The sequence below is a fragment of the Gossypium hirsutum genome, chromosome A10 (genome assembly GCF_007990345.1).
Source record: "Gossypium hirsutum isolate 1008001.06 chromosome A10, Gossypium_hirsutum_v2.1, whole genome shotgun sequence".
Lineage (NCBI taxonomy): Eukaryota > Viridiplantae > Streptophyta > Magnoliopsida > Malvales > Malvaceae > Gossypium > Gossypium hirsutum.
This window is the reverse complement of record NC_053433.1, coordinates 3492067-3515728: the sequence shown is the minus strand read 5'-3', so window position 1 is coordinate 3515728 and position 23662 is coordinate 3492067. Positions and strand designations below refer to the sequence as shown.

General features: G+C 33.1%; 3 protein-coding genes, 7 non-coding genes and 1 pseudogene across 10 annotated transcripts; 9 read left to right on the top strand and 2 right to left on the bottom strand.

Annotated features, from left to right (window-relative positions):
* The first annotated feature begins 2151 nt into the window (after nucleotides 1-2151).
* LOC107935918 (uncharacterized) lies at nucleotides 2152-7532 on the top strand. Its single transcript, XM_016868548.2, has 10 exons — nucleotides 2152-2480; nucleotides 2649-2785; nucleotides 2887-3021; nucleotides 3166-3276; nucleotides 4083-4370; nucleotides 4521-4720; nucleotides 5148-5442; nucleotides 5644-5754; nucleotides 6331-6519; nucleotides 7134-7532. The coding sequence occupies exons 1-10, from the start codon at nucleotides 2288-2290 to the stop codon at nucleotides 7479-7481; spliced, it is 2007 nt and encodes a 668-aa protein (XP_016724037.2). The 5' UTR covers nucleotides 2152-2287; the 3' UTR covers nucleotides 7482-7532.
* A 2907-nt stretch (nucleotides 7533-10439) lies between these two features.
* LOC107935880 (60S ribosomal protein L32-1-like) lies at nucleotides 10440-13860 on the top strand (annotated as a pseudogene).
* LOC121208824 (small nucleolar RNA U31b) lies at nucleotides 10770-10862 on the top strand. The gene has a single exon (XR_005903948.1). It is a non-coding gene; the product is annotated as a small nucleolar RNA U31b (small nucleolar RNA).
* On the top strand, nucleotides 11177-11253 carry LOC121208802 (small nucleolar RNA Z195/SNORD33/SNORD32 family). Its single transcript, XR_005903926.1, has one exon. It is a non-coding gene; the product is annotated as a small nucleolar RNA Z195/SNORD33/SNORD32 family (small nucleolar RNA).
* Nucleotides 11341-11427, top strand: LOC121208804 (small nucleolar RNA Z196/R39/R59 family). The gene has a single exon (XR_005903928.1). It is a non-coding gene; the product is annotated as a small nucleolar RNA Z196/R39/R59 family (small nucleolar RNA).
* Nucleotides 11525-11617, top strand: LOC121208825 (small nucleolar RNA U31b). The gene has a single exon (XR_005903949.1). It is a non-coding gene; the product is annotated as a small nucleolar RNA U31b (small nucleolar RNA).
* LOC121208803 (small nucleolar RNA Z195/SNORD33/SNORD32 family) lies at nucleotides 11921-11998 on the top strand. Its single transcript, XR_005903927.1, has one exon. It is a non-coding gene; the product is annotated as a small nucleolar RNA Z195/SNORD33/SNORD32 family (small nucleolar RNA).
* LOC121208805 (small nucleolar RNA Z196/R39/R59 family) lies at nucleotides 12085-12171 on the top strand. Its single transcript, XR_005903929.1, has one exon. It is a non-coding gene; the product is annotated as a small nucleolar RNA Z196/R39/R59 family (small nucleolar RNA).
* LOC121208818 (small nucleolar RNA F1/F2/snoR5a) lies at nucleotides 12301-12448 on the top strand. Its single transcript, XR_005903942.1, has one exon. It is a non-coding gene; the product is annotated as a small nucleolar RNA F1/F2/snoR5a (small nucleolar RNA).
* A 2033-nt stretch (nucleotides 13861-15893) lies between the features above and the next one.
* LOC107935904 (receptor kinase-like protein Xa21) lies at nucleotides 15894-17890 on the bottom strand. Its single transcript, XM_016868528.2, has 2 exons — nucleotides 16395-17890; nucleotides 15894-16298 (listed from the first exon to the last, which is right to left on the bottom strand). Exons 1-2 carry the CDS (start codon nucleotides 17848-17850, stop codon nucleotides 15943-15945), a joined length of 1812 nt encoding a protein of 603 aa, XP_016724017.2. The 5' UTR covers nucleotides 17851-17890; the 3' UTR covers nucleotides 15894-15942.
* Nucleotides 17891-22705: 4815 nt separating this feature from the next.
* Nucleotides 22706-23293, bottom strand: LOC107935899 (receptor-like protein 31). Its single transcript, XM_016868524.2, has one exon. It carries the CDS (start codon nucleotides 23291-23293, stop codon nucleotides 22706-22708), a length of 588 nt encoding a protein of 195 aa, XP_016724013.2.
* Nucleotides 23294-23662: the final 369 nt, after the last annotated feature.

Sequence of the window (23662 nt, the reverse complement as noted above, 5' to 3'; positions counted from 1 at the left end):
AAATTGTCAAACTAAAAAAAAGGAAAGTATTTATACCACTTTAGTGGCAATTTGCCATATTGCCAAGTGCCATTTAACAACTTTCAACTTAATTTGTCTCAACAAAAAAAATAAAATAAAAGAGAAAAAGAGAAAGCAAAAACAAAAGAGGGAGAGACGAGTAAGAAGAAAGGAAAAGAATAATAATAAAAGAAAAAAGTTAAAAAAAAATTTAAAAAAAAACAAGTTTTAAATTATGAGTTATTGAAACGAAAGTCATATCAACATTTAATGGACCACATTAGATTTTCATAACACTATTAATGTCAAGTTAGACACAATGACCAAAACGTTACGTTATAATTTGATAATGTTAATGATCAAGACATGACAAATTAAAGTTCAGTGACCATAATATAATCTAAACCATACATAAACAATTATTTTTGTAGTTTACCCGAACCTTTTTTTAAATAACTAATATTGTTATAAATTTGTTTTTAATGTAACTTTTATTAAAAAAATCTAAAATGAAAATCAAACCCATAATACATTTGCAAGTAGTGAGACTTAAAACTCAGGACACCAAAATCCTCCGAGCCACAATTTTATTATTTTAATCAAAGTTTCATTTATTATTTATATTAAATTTTTTTTATAAATATGTTTTGACGTGAATTTTTTTCACATTTATTATGAGTATGGCATAATTTAATCTACATTAATATAAAGCTTTTTGATAGGGTATGTGTTCGGTTAACTCATGTTTATATCATTATACGATCATTTATTTTTTAATAGTTTATATAAATTCTTCAAAATAAACAATGTCAATATTTGATGTGCTTAATGGTGGTGTTGATTGTTTTAATTCTAAAAATAAATATCTATTTATATCGTATATAATATGTCTGGTTGAGTTGGTGTCACGAATTAACTTGACATCGATTCAATTGGAAAATAACTAAAAACTACCTTATTCTTTTTTACAAAATAATAAGTGTAATTTTATCATTTTATACAAAAAATTTATAAAATACCTAAAGTCATCATCAACAAAATTTAATTTGACTAATTCAACTAAAGTTTCATTTGATTTCTATATAATTTATTATAGATATATTTTATAAGAGTCTAGTATCTATACTATAGGTAAGTATATCAATTAAGTTTTATTATTATTATAGAGACTAGATCAATTTAGGTTATCTCTATTATTAAATAGATTAATTATATAAAACTCAAATGCTATCTTTACAATACTACCTTTTAAGTATGTAGGATAGAATCACTTTTTCTTCAAATATTCTATTCAAAACTTCAAGTAGCCTCTCACAGTTTTGAGAAATAGAATTGAAACAAGTAATACTTCTTAAAAGGTTGATATATAATAAATTATAGTACTTGAAATAATAAAGTTAATGAAACCCCAAGTGCGTACAGAGAAATATTAGAATTACAAATGAAATATTTGAATTTTGCACAATAAGCATTATAAACTTGTTTCTTGTATGTTTTTGAACTCTATTTATATTTTCCCAGTGATTTCTAGTTGTTTAAAGTTTGAGCTGTTGAAGACATTTACTCAAGCATTAAGTGTAGTTGTAGAAACCTACCTAAGCCTTAGGTTTCGATATCATACTTACAATAATATGATTGTTATAGTCTTAGGTATCAGATCTTAAAGCTCATATTCTATTACATTTATATTGGGATATGATACTTCCTTATTTGTGTTTTGATACCATTAAATACTCATAAAATAAATTTTATTCTTGAGTACTAGAGCTAATGAGGTAGCGGTCTGATATATAAATCATATGCATAAACACTTAGGGTTAAGGGGTTGATATCTTTGAAGTCAGTTTACAAATTCTGATAAATTGAACACTTGAAAATGACTTAGTACTTTTAACGCTTATAAATTCTTTTTAAGTGTTTAAACAATTAAGAGTATTTTCGTTTATAAAAAAATATTATTTTTAATAACAAAAGTAATTTTTTTACAAAAATAATTTATATTATAATAATAGTATTTTTATTTTTATATTTTATAAAAAAATTAATAATTTAAATCCTTCTAACTTAAAATATTTAACCATAATTTTTTTTTTTTACAATTTTTGTTCTCACCCAGTTTTTTTAAATATTTCTCAATCACGTAAGTGTGGAAAACATCGTTTGATATTTTACTCAAACAAAATATCCAGTGAAACGATATGAGATAAAACCATATGTTCTTCCTTCCTCATTAGTCGATGACTGAAAGTTTAAACAGTTAAACTGAAACTGTGAGCAGAAACCAAAGATGCAAAAAGCTTCACTTCTTTGTTCTTCGAATCCAATATCTTCACCGCCAACCTATCTTCACACATGTCGTCCACTCACAGTTCCCATCAGAATCCGTTTCTCTCCTTCTCTCTTTGCTTTCTCTTCTCTCCGCTTCCCATTGAATCGTCTCCACGGTCAGCGCCATGGCTTTTCTCCTTTGCACAGCACTGGTAACTCTTTCCTTTACTTCTAATTTTTAGCAGTTTTTGGCTCAATTTGTGGGTTATTCATAATGGGTTTTGCTTTTTTTGTTTTTTTTTGTTTCTTACTTGTTGGGGTTTTGATATTTCATTTATTTTCAATTGTTGTGTATATTAACATCAACTTGGCTACTTCAGCTACTGAAGAAATGATTGAAGCTAGCAAGAACGTTTCTAGTTTTGTTGAAATTGGGTACATATCCAGTGTTCATGGGCTACAAGGAGAAATTTGTATAAAACCCAACACTGATTTTACTGAACTGCGGTTTTGCAAGGTAGGACATGTTCTAGAATCCTATTCTTCTTCTTTCATTAGCTTAATGCCTTAAAAAAATTGTTGTTTTTTTTGTCTTATGAAAAATTGATTCATTTTCAGGCTGGGAGAAGATGGTTAAAGCAACAAGTTTCAGGTAAAGAAACAATTAAAGAAGTAGAGCTTGTTGAAGGAAGGGAACATCATGGAAAGAAGAGTTGGATACTCAGCTTCAGTGGGATTGAAACAGTGGATCAAGTGAGATGATTAGACAAAGTTTGTTCTTTACATTTGTTTACATTATACTAATGATTGCCTCTTTCCTTTAGATGTCTCCTTTGATTTTTTCTATGCTTGCTTTCACTTTCTCCTAATTAAACACTTAAAGTTCTTATTTTTCAGGCTAGGCAACTTGTAGGTTCAACTTTATTGGCAGAGGAAGAAGATAGACCACATTTGGAAGAAGGTGAATTTTATACTCGTGATCTTGTTGGAATGAGAGTCATTCTCAAGGTAATGTACTTATTTGCTCATCAGCCCTTAATATTCCATATACTGGTGTAACTGAGTCGATCTGAGCCTGAATACTAGCAAGCTTGACTCGAAATTCGAAGCTCAATACTTAGCTTGAGCTTGATTAAGCTAGTTTATCAATTTTCGTATTCAAGGTCTAACTCGAGCTTGATTATGCTCTTGTGTATTTGAGTTTGAGCTTGAGCGCGGTTCGATAAGTAAGCTTAGGGTTAATAATATATAGTAAAGGCAATAACGTGATTTAAGAATATAAAAATATTTAAAATATATATTAAAATTAAAAAGCTTGATAAGGCTTGCAAGCCGTTTGAGTTGCTTGAGCTTGAGCTGGGTTCGATAATTATTGAATCGAGTTCGAGTTTTTTTGAGTTGAACTCGAGTAGCTTATGAGTATCAATGTCTCGTTAACACCCCTAATTCCATATACCAATCTGACAAGTTCTGTAAAAGCATAATCTTTTTGTTATTTATATATTTATTTTTCTTTTACTTCTTTCATTTACATATGAACAGTTCGTTCAGTCCAATATTTAGGGCCAGACATTAAGTTTTCATAGGAAAATCTAGAAACCACCTTTCGACACAGCTTAACTGTTGAATTTGGCTTTTAGATCTTTTTATCATAACAATTAATTTGCTGTGATAAGTGTATTAATTTATCTGTGCTCTTCATTCAACTTTATCTCTTTCTTTCTCATATTTTAGATGATTGTTTATTTATTTGTTAATTTTGTTATGATTAAAGAAGCTAATTTTTAAGACTTGTATATAATGCCTTCCTTCAGGAAACTGGTGAAGTTGTGGGGACAGTTGTTAATGTTTTCAATAGTGGAGCTAATGATCTCTTACATGTCATGCTCAAATCAGCCGAACCTATGCCTAATGGAAGTGAGGAGTTATCTAGTTTGGCTGAAGCTGGTGATTCTGGTCCCTTGGTTTGGGTACCATTTGTCAAGGAAATTGTTCCTAATGTTGATATGAATAGAAGAGAAATGCTGATTACTCCTCCAAAGGGACTCCTCGAGCTAAACGTACGCTCTGTTGAGAGGTCCAAGAAAGAAAGGCGCCAACTTGTGAGCCATATTTTTTTGTATCTACTCGATTCGTTGTTCATTTCTTGCCAAGATTTCTCCTAAACCGTGTTCTGCTTACTCCTGAAATCCATTATATTTTCATGTAAAACTTTTTCATATAGAGTACTTAAATTTTGAGGCATATTTCAGGAATGGAAAGAAAGGAAAAGGTTCCAAAAGCGGTTAATAGCTGCAAAAAAGAAATTGAGTGAAATGGAGCAGCAACATGTATTTCATGGGTTCAGATTTGGAGAGAAATCCCAAGCAAGCTTACTTGCCGATCAGATTGTCAGTGTTAATTCCAAATTGCTTCAGCAGGCATTGGAGAATGTTGAGATAGCTTCAAAGAGGTGAAGCTTTTATATATGTATGTATAATGTAGAAACACACTCATAGTAGATAGCCATCAAGGATACATGCCTTAATTCTGGTTCAGACTGGATGGTATTTTTGTTCTATACATGTCTAGTTCTTGTCTTAGGCCATAAGCAGTTGATATTTTTACTTGTCTTGGCCTGTTTCACGTACCATTAACCTTTCAATACCTTAGTTCATTCTTTTCCTCGCTTTGCACTCATCAAAACTTTTTAATTGTTGAAAAAATTGATCATATATTCTATTCTCTTCAAATAGGGTGGAAAAAGAAATCATTACTTTTCATCTTAAACTCCATAAGGATTAGAAGGCATTCTCTATATAGTGTATTAAGTGGTGATGGTGTTTTACAGTGGTGGCTAAATTATTAATTCTTGCTTTTGGTGTTGCTTCTTCAACCAGATGGACTATAACTGAATCACTCACCGGAACTAAGCTGGTGAGAAATAGATTGAGGATATCAGAAAAACGCTTTACTCCATCGACAAGTGAAGAGAAGCTGGGAACAAATTTCACTTTGCAAGAAAAGGCACTTCAGCTTATTTCTAAGGGCAAAGTTGCAGTTGTTTTAGATATGAGTGACCATAAGAACCGGGGAAAAGAATATGACCTCATTCTCTCTTCCTCAACAAGCAGGGAGAATTCTGAAACATCCTCCCTTCAGATGTTGCTTTGTGACGACGAGAGGTTTGTGAAGGTGATGCTGAGATAAGAACTTTCATTTGGGAAACTTTTCTTAGTTTGTCAGTGTCGCTGGTTCATGCAAATGAAATTTTTTTATTTATAAGCTACTGCTGTTAGAATAATATTATTTTCTGCAACATCATGTTTTTAAAATTTTGATTCATACTAAAGTTCAAATTTATGAATGTAAAATTTTGTTGCTCGATGCTTGCAGGCTGAATATAGATCATCTATGCCACTGGTTTTGATTAGCCTAGCCGATGAAATCATTTCTATGAAGAAGCTATTCTCAAGTAACAATTATTTTGGATTTGACCCTGAAAAGGTCAGTGTTATAATCATGGAATTATCTTGTTATTTTCGTTTCCGCTTTTGGGTAGTGATCTTTGAATGACCTACAAGGCTAAAACACAAGCCATTGAGTAAAGATATGTGTAACCTTAATTACAGGCTGAAGGTTTTGTTATCATATTTCAGTGTGGATAGCTTTGGTTTTTAAATGTTATTTTTTGTTATTTTCTACATCCTGAGTGTAAATTAGAATTATGTCTGCCTGTAATGAAAGTTTTGCTAGCTATACCTTCTACTTCAGGAATAGAGGTCTGATCTTCATTAAATCAAATCTCCTGAGGCACCTAACGTTAACATTTAGCAATACCAGTTGAGTAATCACAAACATTTGGTTTTGGTCTAATGTTTTAACATTTAGTAATAACGGTTGAGTATTCACAAGCTTTTGGTTTTGGTTGAATCCCAATGTCGAGTACGAACTTATCCTTAAGATCATGTTTGTAATTTAATGTTATTTCTTAGTTGAAAATGTTGGATGTGGAATGCTTTTATTCAGGGTGTTAGACAAATATATACATACTAGCACCTTTATTTACCAACCAAATTTCAGGTTTGGTTCTTGGAAGAAGAGAGGCTGCCAGTTGTTAGCAGTTTGTTGGAACAAAACAGGCATAAGATTTTGATGAAATCACCTTGGGAGATTTTGCAATCACCGGTTGGATCAGGAGGAGTCATTAGCTTGCTTTCATCAGACAATATCATGGAGAATCTTGCACAGAATGGCATCAAGTATATTCAGGTTAGAAGCCTTGTTATAGTTTAAAGTTCAAAAAATTTCTGTCTGTTTTCCATGAAAAAGAACAGGCTAAGACTTTAAAATCTTTATTTATTTATTTTTCTAAACTTTTAAGACATTTATATTTGTTGTCAATACTCCAAAAGAATAATAAGAGCCTCGTGAATCAAGTCCGAAAGTAGGTTTTGCTTCCATGAAGTCATGAGCGCAACGTTGCCAATTTTCTCAACTGAAATCTATTACCATTCACTGATTTAGTGAATTTGGTATCTAACTGGATTGTGATATGCTAGAAGAAAAACTAGAAAAGCATTTTAATATACTTCCAATCCGAAAGTACCATGACGGTTGTGTTTTGATTGTGTGTAGAGAAAAGCCAACTATGATATTATTTGGAGGAGTAAACTACATACAAACTATTCCTGGGCATTGTCATGCTTTGTTACAGTTCTTTTGTATGCATGCCTATGTGTTTATAACAGACTCGAGAAGCAAGTCAAATGTCTTTCCACAGAAACACTTAAACTGGTGGATTCATCCATTCAACCGAGTTCTTGCATTTGCATTCATATAATACAATATACATGCATTTATATAGTACAATGCTCATCTTGCAGGTATGCAATGGTGAAAGATATATCAGCAGGAGCTCACGGCTGCTCCTCGGATTAGTTAACGAAAAGGAATCAGAGATTGGCATTCAAATTTTTGAACATTCGGAGGATGTTGAGGAAGGCTTCGGCATGGTATTCTCAATAGATACAATGAAGAAGCTGACAAGGCAGATACATAAACTTCAATTCTACGCCATAGCAAAGCCAAATTCACATGTGGAGCTAGTTGAGAAAAAATGGGTTCACGTTGAACCTTCATCTCCTAACTCCTACGAGTTTTATTCTACAATTTTCAGTTGCATAAATGCATGTTCTTTGGATAAGCTTTGTGTTATGGAAATCACAGAATAGAATGAAAAGCTTTGCTTTTTAACTTCATTAAAATTCTATTTGTTTGGCTTCTTTTTTTCCTTTTTTTTTTAAGAGTATTCATAGGAAAGGAGGAATTGATTTTTTAGAAATGCTTCAAAGAAAAAAGAAAAAGAAAAATCCAATCCTACCCTCACCAGTCACCACTTGTGTATATATATGAAATTATGGATGTAAAACATGTTTTTAATTGATGAAAATATATATTATTTTTAATTTATTTTTAATTTAACTATGAATTTTCGTCTCTACTTTACAAAACAAGAAAAAGAAAATAAAAGTCAGTTTCTGTATTTTAATTTATCATAATCTGATTGTATTTTATGAAAAATTAAAAAGTTCTATTAAGTAATATTGTTAAATTTTATCAGTTAAATTGATTATACGGAAATTAGTAGTTAACAATTTATATGCAAATAATTAATAAAAATCAGCAGTTAAATTAACAATTAGGATAATTTTTCAATTTTTGTAAAGTGAAATAAATAAATTTACTTCCACTTTTCATAAAATAGGGGATGAATTTCACAATGAAACCTTAATTTTTAAATTATCATCATAAATATTAAGCTGATAAATCTGATGGATACCATCCATGACTCAAAATACATCAATAAAAGAAAGTTTTAAAAAAGGTTAATGGTTCAGATTTTGAATCGGTACTCACACTTTTAAATATTTTAATTAAGTCTAAAAAAATATCAATACTAAATAATTAGATTCTTCTTTCAATTACACTATTAATTTAAACATGAAATATCAGTTCAATTCGAGCATGTAATATATTTAAAATGTGTGAATTAAATCATAAGCATATTTATACTTATTTTATGAATAATTTAGACATCGTATATTAATAAAAGGAACAATTTTTTTTCTATTTTAAAGGCATTGTCTTTTAAAGAATAAATCATTTAAGTTGCCTATACGATTGTATAGATATATTTGCGATTTGATTCGTTTTACAAATAATCATTTGAATTGATTTTTTTTTGTGAAAATAAACAAATCAGTTGAATTACATTATATTAAATTGAGCAAAAATACCACTTGCTTTATCAGAGTAAAGAATTGCTAGCATCTCCCTAGGAGGATCATCGAACACTTGCAGACTCTTTTTCATATTTGAAACCATTTTAGCTATGCAGTCAGTAGCTTGGTTATCTTTCCTTGAGACGTGTCGTAAAGGCCAGTGCTTGACATGCATCAAAATTTTTTAGATATACCTGATCAAAGCAGAACTCGATGTTGCCGATAAAGTGTTTTGGAGAACCTAAGCCACCTTCAAGCAATCACTTTGAATTGTCACCCATTGGTACCTGTGACCTTAAAGAATAACCAAACCATTTAGAATACTCTATAAATCGGCATCAAAGACTAAACAATACCCCAAATAATAGTTGTACCCCAAAATCCAATCTCCATTTCTGTAACATCAAACTCCCCCAGCTGATACAGTTACTAAGTCTGTCTTAATGGCACCATCAGTGCTGAAATGGACGCAATTACTTGGCAAAGAATTTCCAAATCTAGTTTCATGCCGCATTAATGAGTCTTCATGTAAGCTGAGTCATTAGGTTTAACCCAACCATAAGAGACTCTAACAATCTTGAAGGGACTCCAAGTTATGCCCTGTAAAGTGAAAATATTTCTATTGTTTCATGTACGCCAAGCAAACAAACTAATTAAGCAAGACCAGTTTACCTCTCCCATGGTCTACCTTGAAGGGTTTTGAATATTTGAATTTAACCACTCATGGATCACCCGAGAAGAAATTACTATAATTAAAATAGTTAGGCTTGTAGAAATAATTGAATTTTGAAATAAAAAAGTACATAGACTAACTCCTAATTAAAATGGTAAACTCAACAAAACCCTAAAAATAAAATGGTAAACTATACAATTGGTCACCAAAATTTCACAAGTTTTTGTTTTGAGCATTGGAAAATAAAAATCTTAATTTTATGCATTGCGGTCAAAAACTATTTTCATTTTAAGCACTACTGTTAAAAATTATTCTTACGTTGATTACCCACCAATAATTCAATGTTATTGTATACTCATTTTAGTCATCCAACTTTAAATTTTTTCATTTTGATAGCTCATTTCATTTTGAAATTAATTTTATTTTTTCAAAAAAAGAAAAAAAAAAACTAAGTTTATTAGTGAATTGAGTTATTCAACTACGGGTGATGAAACTTTAAGTTTTTCCTTATAACTCAATTCATTATAAATGTTTAGGTTTTTCCTTTTAAAACACAAGTAGTTCACTGGAAAACTCAAATTTTCTCTTACTACCAAGAAAAAATAAAATCGATTTAAAAAGAGAAAAAAGGAAAATAAAAAAATAAAATGTTTTTCCTTATAAAAACTTACATAATTCCTTCTAAAACCCCAACTTTTTCTTGGAGAAAATTTAAATTTAATTTTAGAAAATGATTTCTTTTTAAGAAAAAGATAAAAGATTTTTCTTGAAATGACACAAAATTTTCCTATAAAACTCAATTAATTATCTGTAAAACTCCATATTTTACCATTTTATTGGACAAAAAACTAAAACCAATCCTAAAAAAGAAAATAAAAAGATAAAATTTTTTTAATGTAAAAACCTAACATTTTCTTATACACCCAAGTTTTTCCCTTTTATTAAAAAAATAAAATTAGTTCTGATAAAATTAAAAAAGAATTTAAAAAGATAAAAGAAGTGATCAAAATAAAAATTTACTAAAGTTGAGTGACTAAAATGAATGTAAAAAACCATTGAATTAACTGTTGGTGACCAAAATGAAAACAATTTTAACGGTAGTGTCTAAAATGAAATGTTTTATTTTTTGGTGCGCAAAATAAAAACCTTTGAAAGTTGAGTGACCAACTGTGTATTTTTCCCAAAATGGAATATAACCCTAAAAATCTTCGCACCAAATACCATTATATAAGCTGCCACAACTCCATAGAAGCGAAACCGGGCGGCCAACCCAAAACCCTAATTTCCCAGTAAATATACAGCTCTTCCTTTTGCTTTGCTTCTTTAGATTTCTTCCATCAACATTGTTCTTTATTAATGGCATAGGAGGTAAGAAGAATAAATGGCTGTTCCCCTTTTAAGTAAGAAAATCGTGAAGAAGAGAGTCAAGAAGTTCAAGAGACCTCAGAGCGATCGCAAAATCTCCGTCAAGTTATATTAAAAGATATTCCATTATCTTTCAAGCTTTGATTTTTTTTCTTCAGTCTTTTTTATTTTGAGCTTTGTTTTTTTGAGAAAAAAAAGGGGAAAATGATGATAGTTATTGTCGCCCCAGTCTTACTTTGCATATATTAATGTCTTCATATGCAAAATTGGTGATTGACATTTTTATCTGATTTCCACTTGTAATTATTGTCTGCAGCTTCACTTGTTTGCAAAATTTTGTTTAAAAATCTTGTTTTTTTTTAAAATTTGATTGAATGTGGATATGAAGAAAGATATTTGACACCCAGTCTGAGTTGCAATATGCTGAGACATTAGCGATCGACTATCTGATCCATTTACCATTACTCCAATGAGGGGTGTAAACTGTAAAATATTCACTTTTATTGACTATATTTTATTCTTTAATTTGCAAAAAATAAAAAATAAAATCAATAAGCTCTAGTTTTTTTATTGCTTAATAAGATTTGATTTTTTCAAAAGATATGCAAGGAGGTGTGATGAAACTTATCCATCATTTCTGCATTTGAATGATGAATACAAACATGCACTACCATCTGATCTCTTTTTGCATATTTTCTTTACTTTTTTGGGAATTGGGGGTCAAATTTTAATTGATTTAATTGTTTCTTGCCTCGTTTTTCCGTCAGTTGCTGCAATCTATGATGAAAATGAATAATCAAACCTGATTTATGTTATGATGATTATATAAATAATCACCATCTTTCGGCTGAGATTGCTGATCTTTATTCAAACATTTTATTGTAGCTCAGTCCTGAAATTAATGATATGGGTCAAATGTTTTTGTTTGAGCTATGTTTTTCAAAGGACAAAAAGGGAACATGATGATAGTTATTGTCGCCCCAGTCTTACTTTGCATATATTAATGTCTTCATATGCAAAATTGGTGATTGACATTTTTATCTGATTTCCACTTGTAATTATTGTCTGCAGCTTCACTTGTTTGCAAAATTTTGTCTAAAAATCTTATTTTTTTAAAATTTGATAGAATGTGGATATGAAGATAGACATTTGACACCCAGTCTGAGTTGCAATATGCTGAGACATTAGCGATCGACTATCTGATCCATTTACCATTACTCCAATGGGTTGTAAACTGTAAAATATTCTTTTTATGATTATTTTCAATTTTTTAATTTGCCTAACAGAAATTGCAATAAGTTAATAGTTCTATTTTTTATGCTTCAGAGGATCTGATTTTTTTAAGATATGCAAGTAGGTGTGATGATACTTATCCATCATTTCTGCATTTGAATGATGAATACGAACATGCACTACCATCTGATCTCTTTTGCATATTTTGTTTAATTTTCTGGGAATTTGGGGTCAAATTTTAATTGATTTAACTGTTGTTTTCCTCCTTTTTTTGTCAGTTGCTGCAATCTATGATGAAAATGAATCATCAAACCTGATGTGTCTTATGATGATTATATAAATATTCACCATCTTTCGGCTGAGATTGCTGATCTTTATTAAAAAATTATACTGTAGCTTAGTCTTGAAGTTACTGATATAGGTAAAAAGTTCAACATTAAACTTTCCTTGCTTAGTTTCAATTTGCTCCTGCCTCTTGGAAAAGTTCATGAGAAGGGTTCTCACCCATGGTATCTAATGTCTAGTTTTTATGTATTTGTAACTAGACATTTCGTTTTAAGGGTGGATAAAAATGTTAACAGGTCTTGCGACACGGTTAGCTTCTTTCTATCACAAGCTTTCTGTTACTAAATCCCTGGTCACATTTCTATGCTGCTTTTCCATGCTCATATAACTTGATTATGTTAATATTGAATATTTGAAACTAGTCTTACTGTGGATATTCTGTTGGTTGACAACAGACAAATTGGCGGAGACCAAAGGGTATTGATTCTCGTGTAAGAAGAAAGTTCAAAGGATGCAGATGCCCAATATTGGTTATGGTTCTGACAAGAAGACTCGTCACTATCTTCCGAATGGCTTTAAGAAATTTGTTTTGCACAATGTTGGAGGGCTTGAACTGTTGATGATGCACAACAGGTGCTGTTGTTAACTCACTGATTAATCATTTTCAATGTATATAGTTTATGTTTGTGTTCTTAATGTTTTACTTCATTGCTTCTCAGGACATAGTCTGCTGAGATTGCCCATGACGTTTCCACAAAGAAGAGAAAAGAGATCGTGGAACGAGCAGCACAGCTTGATATTGTTGTCACTAACAAACTTGCTCGGTTGCGAAGCCAGGATGATGAATGAAAGCTTAAACATGTATGTGTTTTGTTTATCGGTTAGCTTTGCTTGTTCACTTTTCCTAAATTTTGGATAATTTTTTGTTTTAATTGTCAAATCACATTCTTAACAGCGATTTTGTTTGATTTGGTTAATTGAACATTAGAAGCAAATTTTGTAAGTTCTAGTACTATTGCCTTCAGATCTGCTAATTTGTGCAATTAGCCACCCCTCTGGTTTGTGTCGGTTTGCATTGTACTTGTGTTACCTTCATTTTCTTTCACTGCATTAATATGAGAATTTGGTTGATAGAAATTATATTTGAACGATCATATTCAAATGTAATGGATGAAAAATTCCTGTAACATAACATGATACAATGATCTTTGTTTTACAGCTTTCTGATACCTAGTTTTGATTGTTTTACAGCTTTCTGATACCTAGTTTTGATCTTTTTTGCAGTAAAATGCATTTGCCGGGAGTATACATCACCTTCACTCGGTAGAAATGATCCTTGATATCCCATATTCTTCATGCAATTGCAAGAAAATTCGTTCACATAATTGTTGAAAAATCGAGGAAAAAAGATGCCGATGGTCTTGAGATAGAAAATTTTAAGTTCTAGTTTCAAAAGAGAATGGAGGTCATAAACCAATTGCGGCAATTCCTCCTAAGCGCTTGGCAAGCCTAAAGTCACCCAAATGTGCCACCATATCTTAAACAAGCAAGACATTTTCAGGCAGAACACAGTGGTGTTTGATGCTCATGGTGAAGTTATTTCAGAGCCGATGCAACAGACGGTCATTATTTCCAGACTTTGTAAAATATTCAAAGCGGAAGTTGTGAAAATACAACTACTTTCTAAGGACATGAATTTGAATTCCAAAACTTTGAAATCCTTGTTAAATGATTTAATCAAGATTGCAATGGCTAATAGATTGAATTATTTCACACATTGAATCAAAACTCCGAAATGCTACATGCAGGTTGGTAACTTTTAACGCAACTCTCCGAAATGCTACATGCAGGTTGGTAACTTTTAACGCAACTCTTATGGTATCCAAAATCGCGCCTGTATAATTTTTAGCACTCATCAAGCAACTTTCACCGAATCCATTTGTTACAACCTGAACCTCATGGTAGGAAATTCTTTTCCGTTGCCAGAGGCAATTGAGTTTCTCGATTGACTTACGGTGTCTGACGAAGATGGTAATGGGTCACTAACAATATTGCAGATGTTGTAGATGGTAAGACGTATTTTAGCACAAGAACATTAGCTGGGTCACGAAGATGATAATCTGGTAAGATGTATTTTAGCTGGGAACTATCTTTGCATGGTGGCACTTGCAATCGAGGCACGCCTCAAAGAGCTTTGTGCCACTCAAATTTCTCGATGCATGCTAGCAATGACCCATCAAGAAGATTACAGTGTAGTGATACAGTATTATACATCATTTTAACTCGCAAAGGTCATTTGCGATCGATCCCTGCAGTTTATTTCCTTACAGAAATAATCCATCAGGCCGCCGTAAGCTTCCAGGTGCTGGAATTCTATCAAATCGCTGAAATTTCTGATTCCCATGGGAATAATTGGGAACTTTCTGCATAAAAGTGACGTTGAGAGACTCCCTATTGAAGCTGGAAGGACGCCACCATATGTTTTAGATCCAATTGCAGAGCTTAGAGTCACAAAAATCTGCAGTTGGTCAAAAAAGAGAGAACTGTGTTCTGACCGGAATATTGAAGTGAAAAATTGTTATATTGGAGGCTGTGCCAGTCGAGAAGCCTTAGATTATTACCAAAGGAGCTTGGAAGAAAGCTGGAGAACGAGTTGTGGCCGTTCTAAGGCTTTGAGCATTGTAGCATGCTTTAATTTGTAACTGAAAGAACCCCACAAGAAGGGCATATATTCGATTAATACCGAAACCCTAACACACTTTTGTGAAAATGATTCGAAATTTTATTTTTTTGGAAACTGTAACCCTCTTTCTTGAAATGGAATCAATTTTTTGCTGGACGAAATAATCGAATCAAAATTTCAAAACAAAACCCTAAAGTGTATTTTGGTATTTTTTTTGTAAGGTTTCCACTGAACCAGCAAAGGGAAACAAAAGGTTCAAAGAGCATCATCTGAACCACCTGCCATTGTTGCAAATAATTCAAAGAAAAGAAAAAATCCCTTTTGGGATTGGTTTGAGTTGCACAAACATTCCAATTTGTTGTTTTGGTAAAGGCTTTATTGTAATAAGTTATGTTAGGAAAATGAAATTTATGCTCCTCTTATCTGTTACTGTAATGTTATGGAAATGAAACTTACGTTCATTTTATCACTTCTGTTGTTATAGAATAATATCTTTTTAAACATAAACTACAAACATAACAAGCAGTCCTTCACCAAGCTAACATTACATGAGGACTAACAGAATTACATCAAGAACACTAGCATTGATATGCATATTATCCAAGCCACGATCATTCAAGTATAATACATCCTGTTGAAGACAATGACTTATGTCCTGTGGCCGGTAACACTTGTTTTTGTTGATATATTCAATATGAAACTTTTCTTACTTGTCGTGCTTACTCGGGTGATGACAGACGACCTGGCGTACGTAGACTAAAGGGTACTGATTATCGTGTAAGAAGAAAGTTCAAAGGAAGCACTCTGGTTCCCAACACTGGTTACGGTTCAAACAGGAAGACTCGTCAATATCTTTCGAATGGCCTTAAGAAATTCACAGTGCTCAATGTTGGAGAGCTTAGGTCTGTTGAATGAGTGATTAATTATTGTCATAGTTGGTCCTTAGGTCTGTTAACGTGCGTTTAACCACCCTATAATTCGGTTAGTTTACATTGGAATCATGTTACCTGGATTTTCATAGACAGTCAGAGAATATGTTTGATAGAGTATATTTGAAGGATCATGTTCGAATGTGATGGATGAAAAAGTTGGGAGTAACATAACGTGCAACAATGATCTTTATTTAACAGTTTTTAGATACTTTGTTCAAGCAGGGGCTTCTCATAACTCATCTACCGTGTTCGGGCATCTTTTAGATACCTTGTTTTGATCTTTTTGAGTTCGGCCACGACATCTACCATGTTTTTCCTTCCGCTTGGTAACTCTGCTGAACAATCCAAGGCCAATTCTATCACAGACGAAATGCAATTGATTTTAGCAGTATAATGTACCTCCCCTTCCTGGAGTATAGTCGCATCGATTACTTTCGTTACTGAATGAAACAATGACTCCTTCAAGAAATGCTTCAAGCTCATTTCGCTTGTAAACATTTCATCCGTAAGCTTCTTTCGTGTCAAAATCTCCATAAGTAGTATGCCGAAACTGTAGACATCACCTTCAGTAGAAACGATCCCTGATGTCCCATATTCTGTATGAAATCACACCAAAACTCATTCAAAATGATGTTGGAAAATGTATGAAAAGATACCAATGTTCATTTTTAGTTTCAAAAGAGAAGGATCACCTGGTGCCATGTAACCAATGGTTGCCATTGTCATGGTTTGTTTCATGGTTTCTCCTTCTCCTAAGAGCTTGGCAATCCCGAAGTCACTCACATGAGCCACCATGTCTTCATCAAGTAAGACATTTGCAGGCTTCAAATCACAGTGGATCACTGGTGTTTGAAGTCCATGGTGAAGATGTTCCAGAGCCGATGCAACATCGATCATTATGTCCAGTTTTTGTAGAATATTTAAAGTGGAAGTACGAGAATACAACCACTTTTCAGGGCTCCCATTCGGCATGAACTCGAGTACCAAAGCTTTGAAATCCTCGTTAGAACAACTGCTAATGATTTTAAGGAGATTTCGATGGCGAATAGACCTCATTACTTCACACTTTGAGTCAAAACTCCGAAATGCTCCATCTATATGCAGGTTGAAAACTTTTACTGCAACTGTTATGGCATCTGAAAGTGTGGCTTTATAAACTGAACCAAAATTACCAGCACCAATCAAGGAACTTTCACTGAATCCATCAGTTGCAACTCGGAGCTGATGGTAAGAAATTCTTCTCCATGTTGCCAGAGGCAATGGAGTTTCCCGATTCTGTTTATTTCCTTTCCACTTATGGCGTCTCACAAGGATAATAACAAGTATCGCTAACAATATTGCTGCTATAACTGGAAAGATGTATTTTAGCACAAGAACTGACACCTTTGGTCCATGGTGGGAGCTATCTTCGCATGGTGGCACCTGCAATTGAGGCACACCACAAAGAGCTTTGTTCCACTCAAATGATTCGGCTGATAAGTTCCGAAACGGTCCTCCTGTTGGGATTTGGCCCTCGAGCCTGTTGAAAGAAACGTTCAAGTATTTGAGATGGGACAGTGCCTCCATGGACTTCGGAATCACTCCGGAGATGTTGTTCCTGGAGAGATCCAAGAATTCCAAGCTCGTTAACTGACCGAACGATTCTGGAATATGGCCTTGTAATGCATTTTCCGCGAATGATAGATAAGTCAGACCATTGAGATCCCCATTGATGGTGCTTGGCAGGTTACCTGACAGCCGATTCCTAGAAATATCCATGCTGATCACAACCTTTAAATTCCCAACATCTAATGGGAGAGGGCCACTGAAAAAATTTGATGACAAATCAACTTGCAACATATTTGAAAGTCTCCACAAGGTTGAGGGAAAGTTGGAACTTAGTTTGTTGGAACCTAAGCTCAAATATCTTAAAGAAGTCAAATTATCGAAGCATGCTGGCAATGATCCATCAAGCAGGTTACTATGTAGTGATAGGTTATACAGCATCTTTAGCTCACAAAGGTCATTTGGGATCGATCCCTGGAGTTTATTTCCATATAGACTCAAACCTTCAAGCTGCTGTAATCTTCCAAGTGATGGAATAGGTCCAACCAAATCATTATTCGCAAGGTATAATGCTATCAAACGGCTCAAGTTTCCGATTTCCATTGGAATGTTACCCTTTAGTTGGGAGCTTTCTACATAAAACTATTGAAGTGACGCTGAGAGATTACCTATTGAAGCTGGAAGGACACCACCATATTTAGTAGATTCAATGCTTAGATGCCGCAAAGTTCTGCAGTTCATCAAAGAAGAGAGAAAACTGTGTTCTGGACTAGAATATTCAAGTGAAAGATTGTTATATTGGAGACTGAGCCACTCGAGAAGCCTTAGATTATTACCAAAGGAGCTCGGAAGAAAGCCGGAGAATGAGTTGTGGCCGATTTCTAAGGCGTTGAGTGTTGAAGCATTGGTGATGCAGCTTGGGAGTTTGCCACTGAGTCTATTCTGAGCCAGCGATATCACTGTAAGTTTTGGAAGCTTATACTCGGAGCTTGAAGGGAGATGTCCTGAAAGCTTATTTAACTGTAATGCAATTAACTCTATGGTTGACATATTGAATATCTTTGATGGAATTGAACCGGTCAAGTTGTTTCCCCCCATAGATAAGGTACGAAGATGTTGTAAATTGCCAATCTCCTCTGGTATTTCCCCTGTTATCACCATGAAAACACATACAAATCTTGTTAGCATGTTTTAATTTGTGATTGAATAAGCCCCAAAACTTAAATGGTATATATGGGGAGGATATAGTTACCAGAGAGATGGTTTTTGCCGAGACCTATCAATTGGAGGAAAGTGCAGTTACCAATACTTTTTGGAACATTTCCTGTGAGTTCATTTCTATAAAGATCAATCCTCTCAAGTGATGTAAGATGAAGGCATATGTCCCACGGGAGGCTACCAGATAGACTATTGTTTGGAAGGTTAATAGTCTTCAAAGTTGAAATGTTGAAGAGAACCGGTGGAACGAGACCAGTGAGCCCCATTTCTCCGATGTCCAGCACCTCCAAATTCAGAATATTGCCTACCTCCCATGGGATTCCACCTGCAAGGGATTAGATGAAGTCAACTGTGAAAGAACAAGATAACAATTGTAATGTAAAAAAAAACGACAATATGATAAAATAAGTTACCTTTCAATTCATTATCTCCTAAGTATAGTTCCTTGAGACCGGTTAAGTTTCCGATGCTACGTGGGATCTGTCCTGAGAATCTGTTTATGGAGAAATCTAGATTCTGAAGCTTGCGGCATCCACCTAAGCCCGAAGGAATTTCACCATTTAACTGGTTCTGGGCCAAGTAAAGAGCTTCAAGTCTTGACTGATTACTACATATGTCAATTGGTAGAGTACCAGAAAGGTTATTTCTTCCAAGGAGAATATATCTCAACGAACATATGTCGAAGATGCTTGCAGGAATATGACCTGTGAGCCTTGCATTTCCACCATCAAATATCTGCAGATTACGAATGTCGTAACCATTTTCTTAGGAAAATCGGGTATCGACTTGGATTTTGATAATGAAAATGAATAGAGGAGTCGCCACCGATCCTTTTTGACAAGGTGTGATCGATCCTTTTTGACAAGGTGTGATCGGGTTGTAAACGTGGTTGTTTTTAATAAATAGTTTGATTTATTTAAACAACAATTTTGGTCTACGCAAATCAAGAAAACAGATTCGGGAGTCGGTTGCACACGAGGAAGGATTAGCACACTCGATACGCCCAAAATTGGTACCTAGTTGATTAATTAGTGTCTTAGTGTCGAATATTTAAAAATTTGAAAGAATTCTGAAATACGATCCCTTTTTTATAAAAAAGTTCAAGTGTTAAAGACCTTCTCGTCTCAAAATATAAAATGTCACATCCAATGAATTAGGACACGACATCTTGAATTTTTGAGAGCGAGCTTGCCTTTTATATAAAACTTACGTATTTTAATTTGTTAGAAGGGTATTCGGTTATTTAGGGTAAACGAGAAAAATCGAAACCCAGTAAGTTAGGGTACGTTTTTTCGAGTTCTCAAACACCGAATATTGCCTTTGTTTTAAAACAAATTCATATTTCGAGGTGACGAAATGTCATACCCGGTAAGTTAGGGCACAACACTTCGTATCTCCGAGAACGAGCATTTTCAAAACTCGTATAGCAATTTAAAAGAGTATTCCGTTATTTAGATTAAATGAGAAAAATCGAAACCCAGTAAGTTAGGGCACGATTATCTCGAATTATCAAATACGGAATATCACTTTTATGAAAGAATTATTTTAAGGCATTGAGTAAAAACATAAAGTGATTCATAGTAATATATAAAAGCAGATCATGATATTATTAACGTATAATAGTGAGTGATAATAACGAGTAATTATGAAAAGATGACGTAGAAGCAAGGTTAGTAATATATAAATATAAACAAATGCGTGAGAAAAATGAAATGATCGAATACATAAGTAAATTAACGAATAAATGAATATAAAGATGGCGAAATAAAATGATAATGATGGCGGTAATAATAATATAAAAGTGCATACATATACGTATTAAAGTACCTACGTAATAATAGAAGTAATAAGAAATATAAAAAATATATATACATAACAATAATAGTACGATATTAAAAGACACATATGCATGGTATATATAAAAATGTATAAGTAATATAATAAAAATTACATGGTATATATACATGTTAGTAATAATAATTATGATGATACAAATAATGAATGATTTAAGGTTTGAGAGAATTTACAAAGGTATAAATAAATAGGTGACGAAACGATAATAATGAGAATAATGATATATATAAGTGACATAAGTACGTTAAAATACGTATATATATATTTTAAATTAGTTAGTATAAAAACAATAGCATATAGGTAATTACATATAAAGAAGGTTATAGTAATAAAAGTAATAATGCAATAGTGATAACAGTGAGAGGTACAATAGTAATTATAGTAAAAATGCAAAAATAATGATAATAATAATAAAAACATTACATAAATATATGGAAAATAAATATATGATAAAATCAAATGTATATACATAACATGTACGTGTAATACAAAACAAAATATACACATAATATATTAAAACATTTACATGACATACATAATATACATGGTAGAACATAATATGATATATACAATATATAAAAATTATAACAAAATGACATACATGATATAACATTAATTTACATGGGCATAATATGAAATATAATATACAAATATATGTTAAAAGTATGTATATATGACACAAATGTATTAACAAAACAGTAATATCAAAAACTAATAATAATAATATATAAACGTACACGTATATATGTTAAATATATATAATAAAACATATATTGATATTAATAATAAATATAGAGGTAAGAATAGGCATAACAAAATGTACATAATAGAGTATTTGAATATGTATACATAAAACATATATTAGGAACAATAATAATATATATAAAACAACTATAAAATATATATATGTAATATTAATCTAAAAAAAAATGCCTAAATAATAATAAAATATGCTAAAAATAATAATACAAGAAAGGTAAAATAGAATAATGAATAATATTAAAATAACAAAGAGTAAAAATAATATGAAAACAGTATTAAATATGAAAAAGGGACTAAATTCAGAACAAATATTAAGTTTTGGGGTCGATTTTAAAATAAATATGAAAGAAGGGACCCCTTTGAATGCGCGCGCAACTGCAGAGGATCAAAAGGCTAATTTACCCGAACCCTTAAAACTACGTCGCAGGAGGTAGGATTAAATCACAAAACATGATGAATTTTGAGGCCAATTTGAAAGAAATAATAAGCTAATTGCAAAACGTGTGAAAAGCGGAAGGATTGTGCGCGCAATTAGACCATCATACGAAAACGCGCGGATCCTGAGGCGGGTCGGAGCCGGGTCTCGGGTCGGGGTAGCTAAACGGCGCCGTTTCTGGATTTAAAAGGGCCGGGCAAAACGATGCGTTTTGCCGGCCTATATAAACTAATTATTTTTTTATTTCATTTCCTTTCTCCTCTTCTAAAAAAACTTCTAATCCTCTCTTCTCTCTCTGCAGGTACCAGAATCCGGCGAGGAGTGGGCCGGTCACCGTCGTGTCATCCGCCGTGCCGGCCGTCGCTCCGGCCACCGTACACAGTGGCCGGAAATCGCCCGTGGGTAGATTTTTCTCCTTTTTTTATATTATTTATTTATTTAATATATGTGTTGTTTTATTAAAAATGGGGATAATATATGTGAATAAATTCAAAAAGAAAAAAAAAGAAAATAGACCTTAGATTTGCTGTTTTCGGTTCTCCGGTCTCTGATATGGGGCTATTCCCTGCTTTTGATGTTGCTAAAGTCTGTTTTTTCTTGAAATCGAATGTTGTTCGCTTTTTATTTTCAAAAGAATGCCCCCTACAATGGTTTTTGATTTGGCTTTTAAATAGCCATTACATTTCTTTTTCTTTTAATATTTGTCTATTCTTCTGTTGTTGCTGCAGGCAAACGGTGGTGGAGCAGAGGCCACTTGCAGGCATCGGTGGTGGATGGGGTGGGGAGCATGTGCTGATGGCTAGGGTTTCCTTAGCTTTTTCTTTTGTTGTGTGTGTGGGCATGGGTAGGTTTGGGGTTATTGGCTTAGTGGGTTTAGGGGTTTTGGGCCCAAAATTGGGCTTGTACAACGAAGATTACCTATTTCCCTTGGTATTTCACCTGCAAAAAAGGCATTCATTCGATAAAATTGAAACACCGAAAACATGCTTCATCCTGTTTTGATTTATAAATGATGATAGCTTCAATATCTCCAATATCTGTTTGTGCAACGTATATTTCTCTAAGCTTAGTCAAGTTCTCAATATTTCTTGATATACTTCCTGAGAAGTTGTTAAACATGAAATCTGCAACTTCCAAGGAGGACACATTGTAGATGGCTGCTGGAATGGGATTCGAGAGCCTGTTGTATCACAGACGGAGAATCTTCAACTTTGGAAAGTTACCAATCTCATGCGGTAAGCTTCCTTGAAGAAAATTATGGCTGAAATCCATTGTTTCCAGGTTTATCATGTTGAAAAGATATGGAGAGATATTACCTGTAAAGTTGTTGCCATTGAGACTTAGATGCTGAAGCTTGGTTAAGTTGCCAAACCATGGAGGGATTCCACCACTAAGCTCATTGTGGCTCAAGTCCATGAGTTCTAAACGTTGCAAGTTGGCCAACTCAGATGGAAAATGGCCGTGGAAACTGTTCCCGCTCATGTTGAGAGCCAATAACAACGAAAGCTTACCCAAGGATGGAAGGATAGTGCCGTACAGGTTCATGTTGGGAAGATTCAAGGACGTGACTCGGCCATTAATGCCGCAAGAAATGCCAGTCCAGTTGCAAACGGAGGTTGCGGAGGACCAGTCGTATGGCCAAACATTTAGAGGATTAGAAGTAATATGGGCTTTGAATTGGAGAAGAACAGATTGATCTTCGTTAAAACATGTTACTGTCATACATAATAAGGCTGTCAACAAGATCAAAACAGAAAATGAGAGTGTATTGGCCATTATCGCAGGGTGAATCATGTGAAAATGAATGTGAAAATGAGATGTTTGGTTTAGACCATTGTATTGGTGTTAACGAGCAAGGGAGCAGCTGGTCTAGCTTGGCTTAAGTAGCAAGTCACGATGCTTGCTGAACAAACAAGAAGGAATCGAGCAAAAGAAAAGAAGAAGGAATAAAATAGAAGAAGAAGTAATGGAATCAGTTGAGAGTATTGATGAAAAATGAAGTGTATTTCATTCATACATCACCATTAACATGTTGCCATTACATATATCGGAATAAAAGAAAACTTACAAGTCAAATTTCTACCTAAACATATACCTACTTCCACTAAGCTTTTCAAATAACAAAAACTTAACTTGTACATTAAC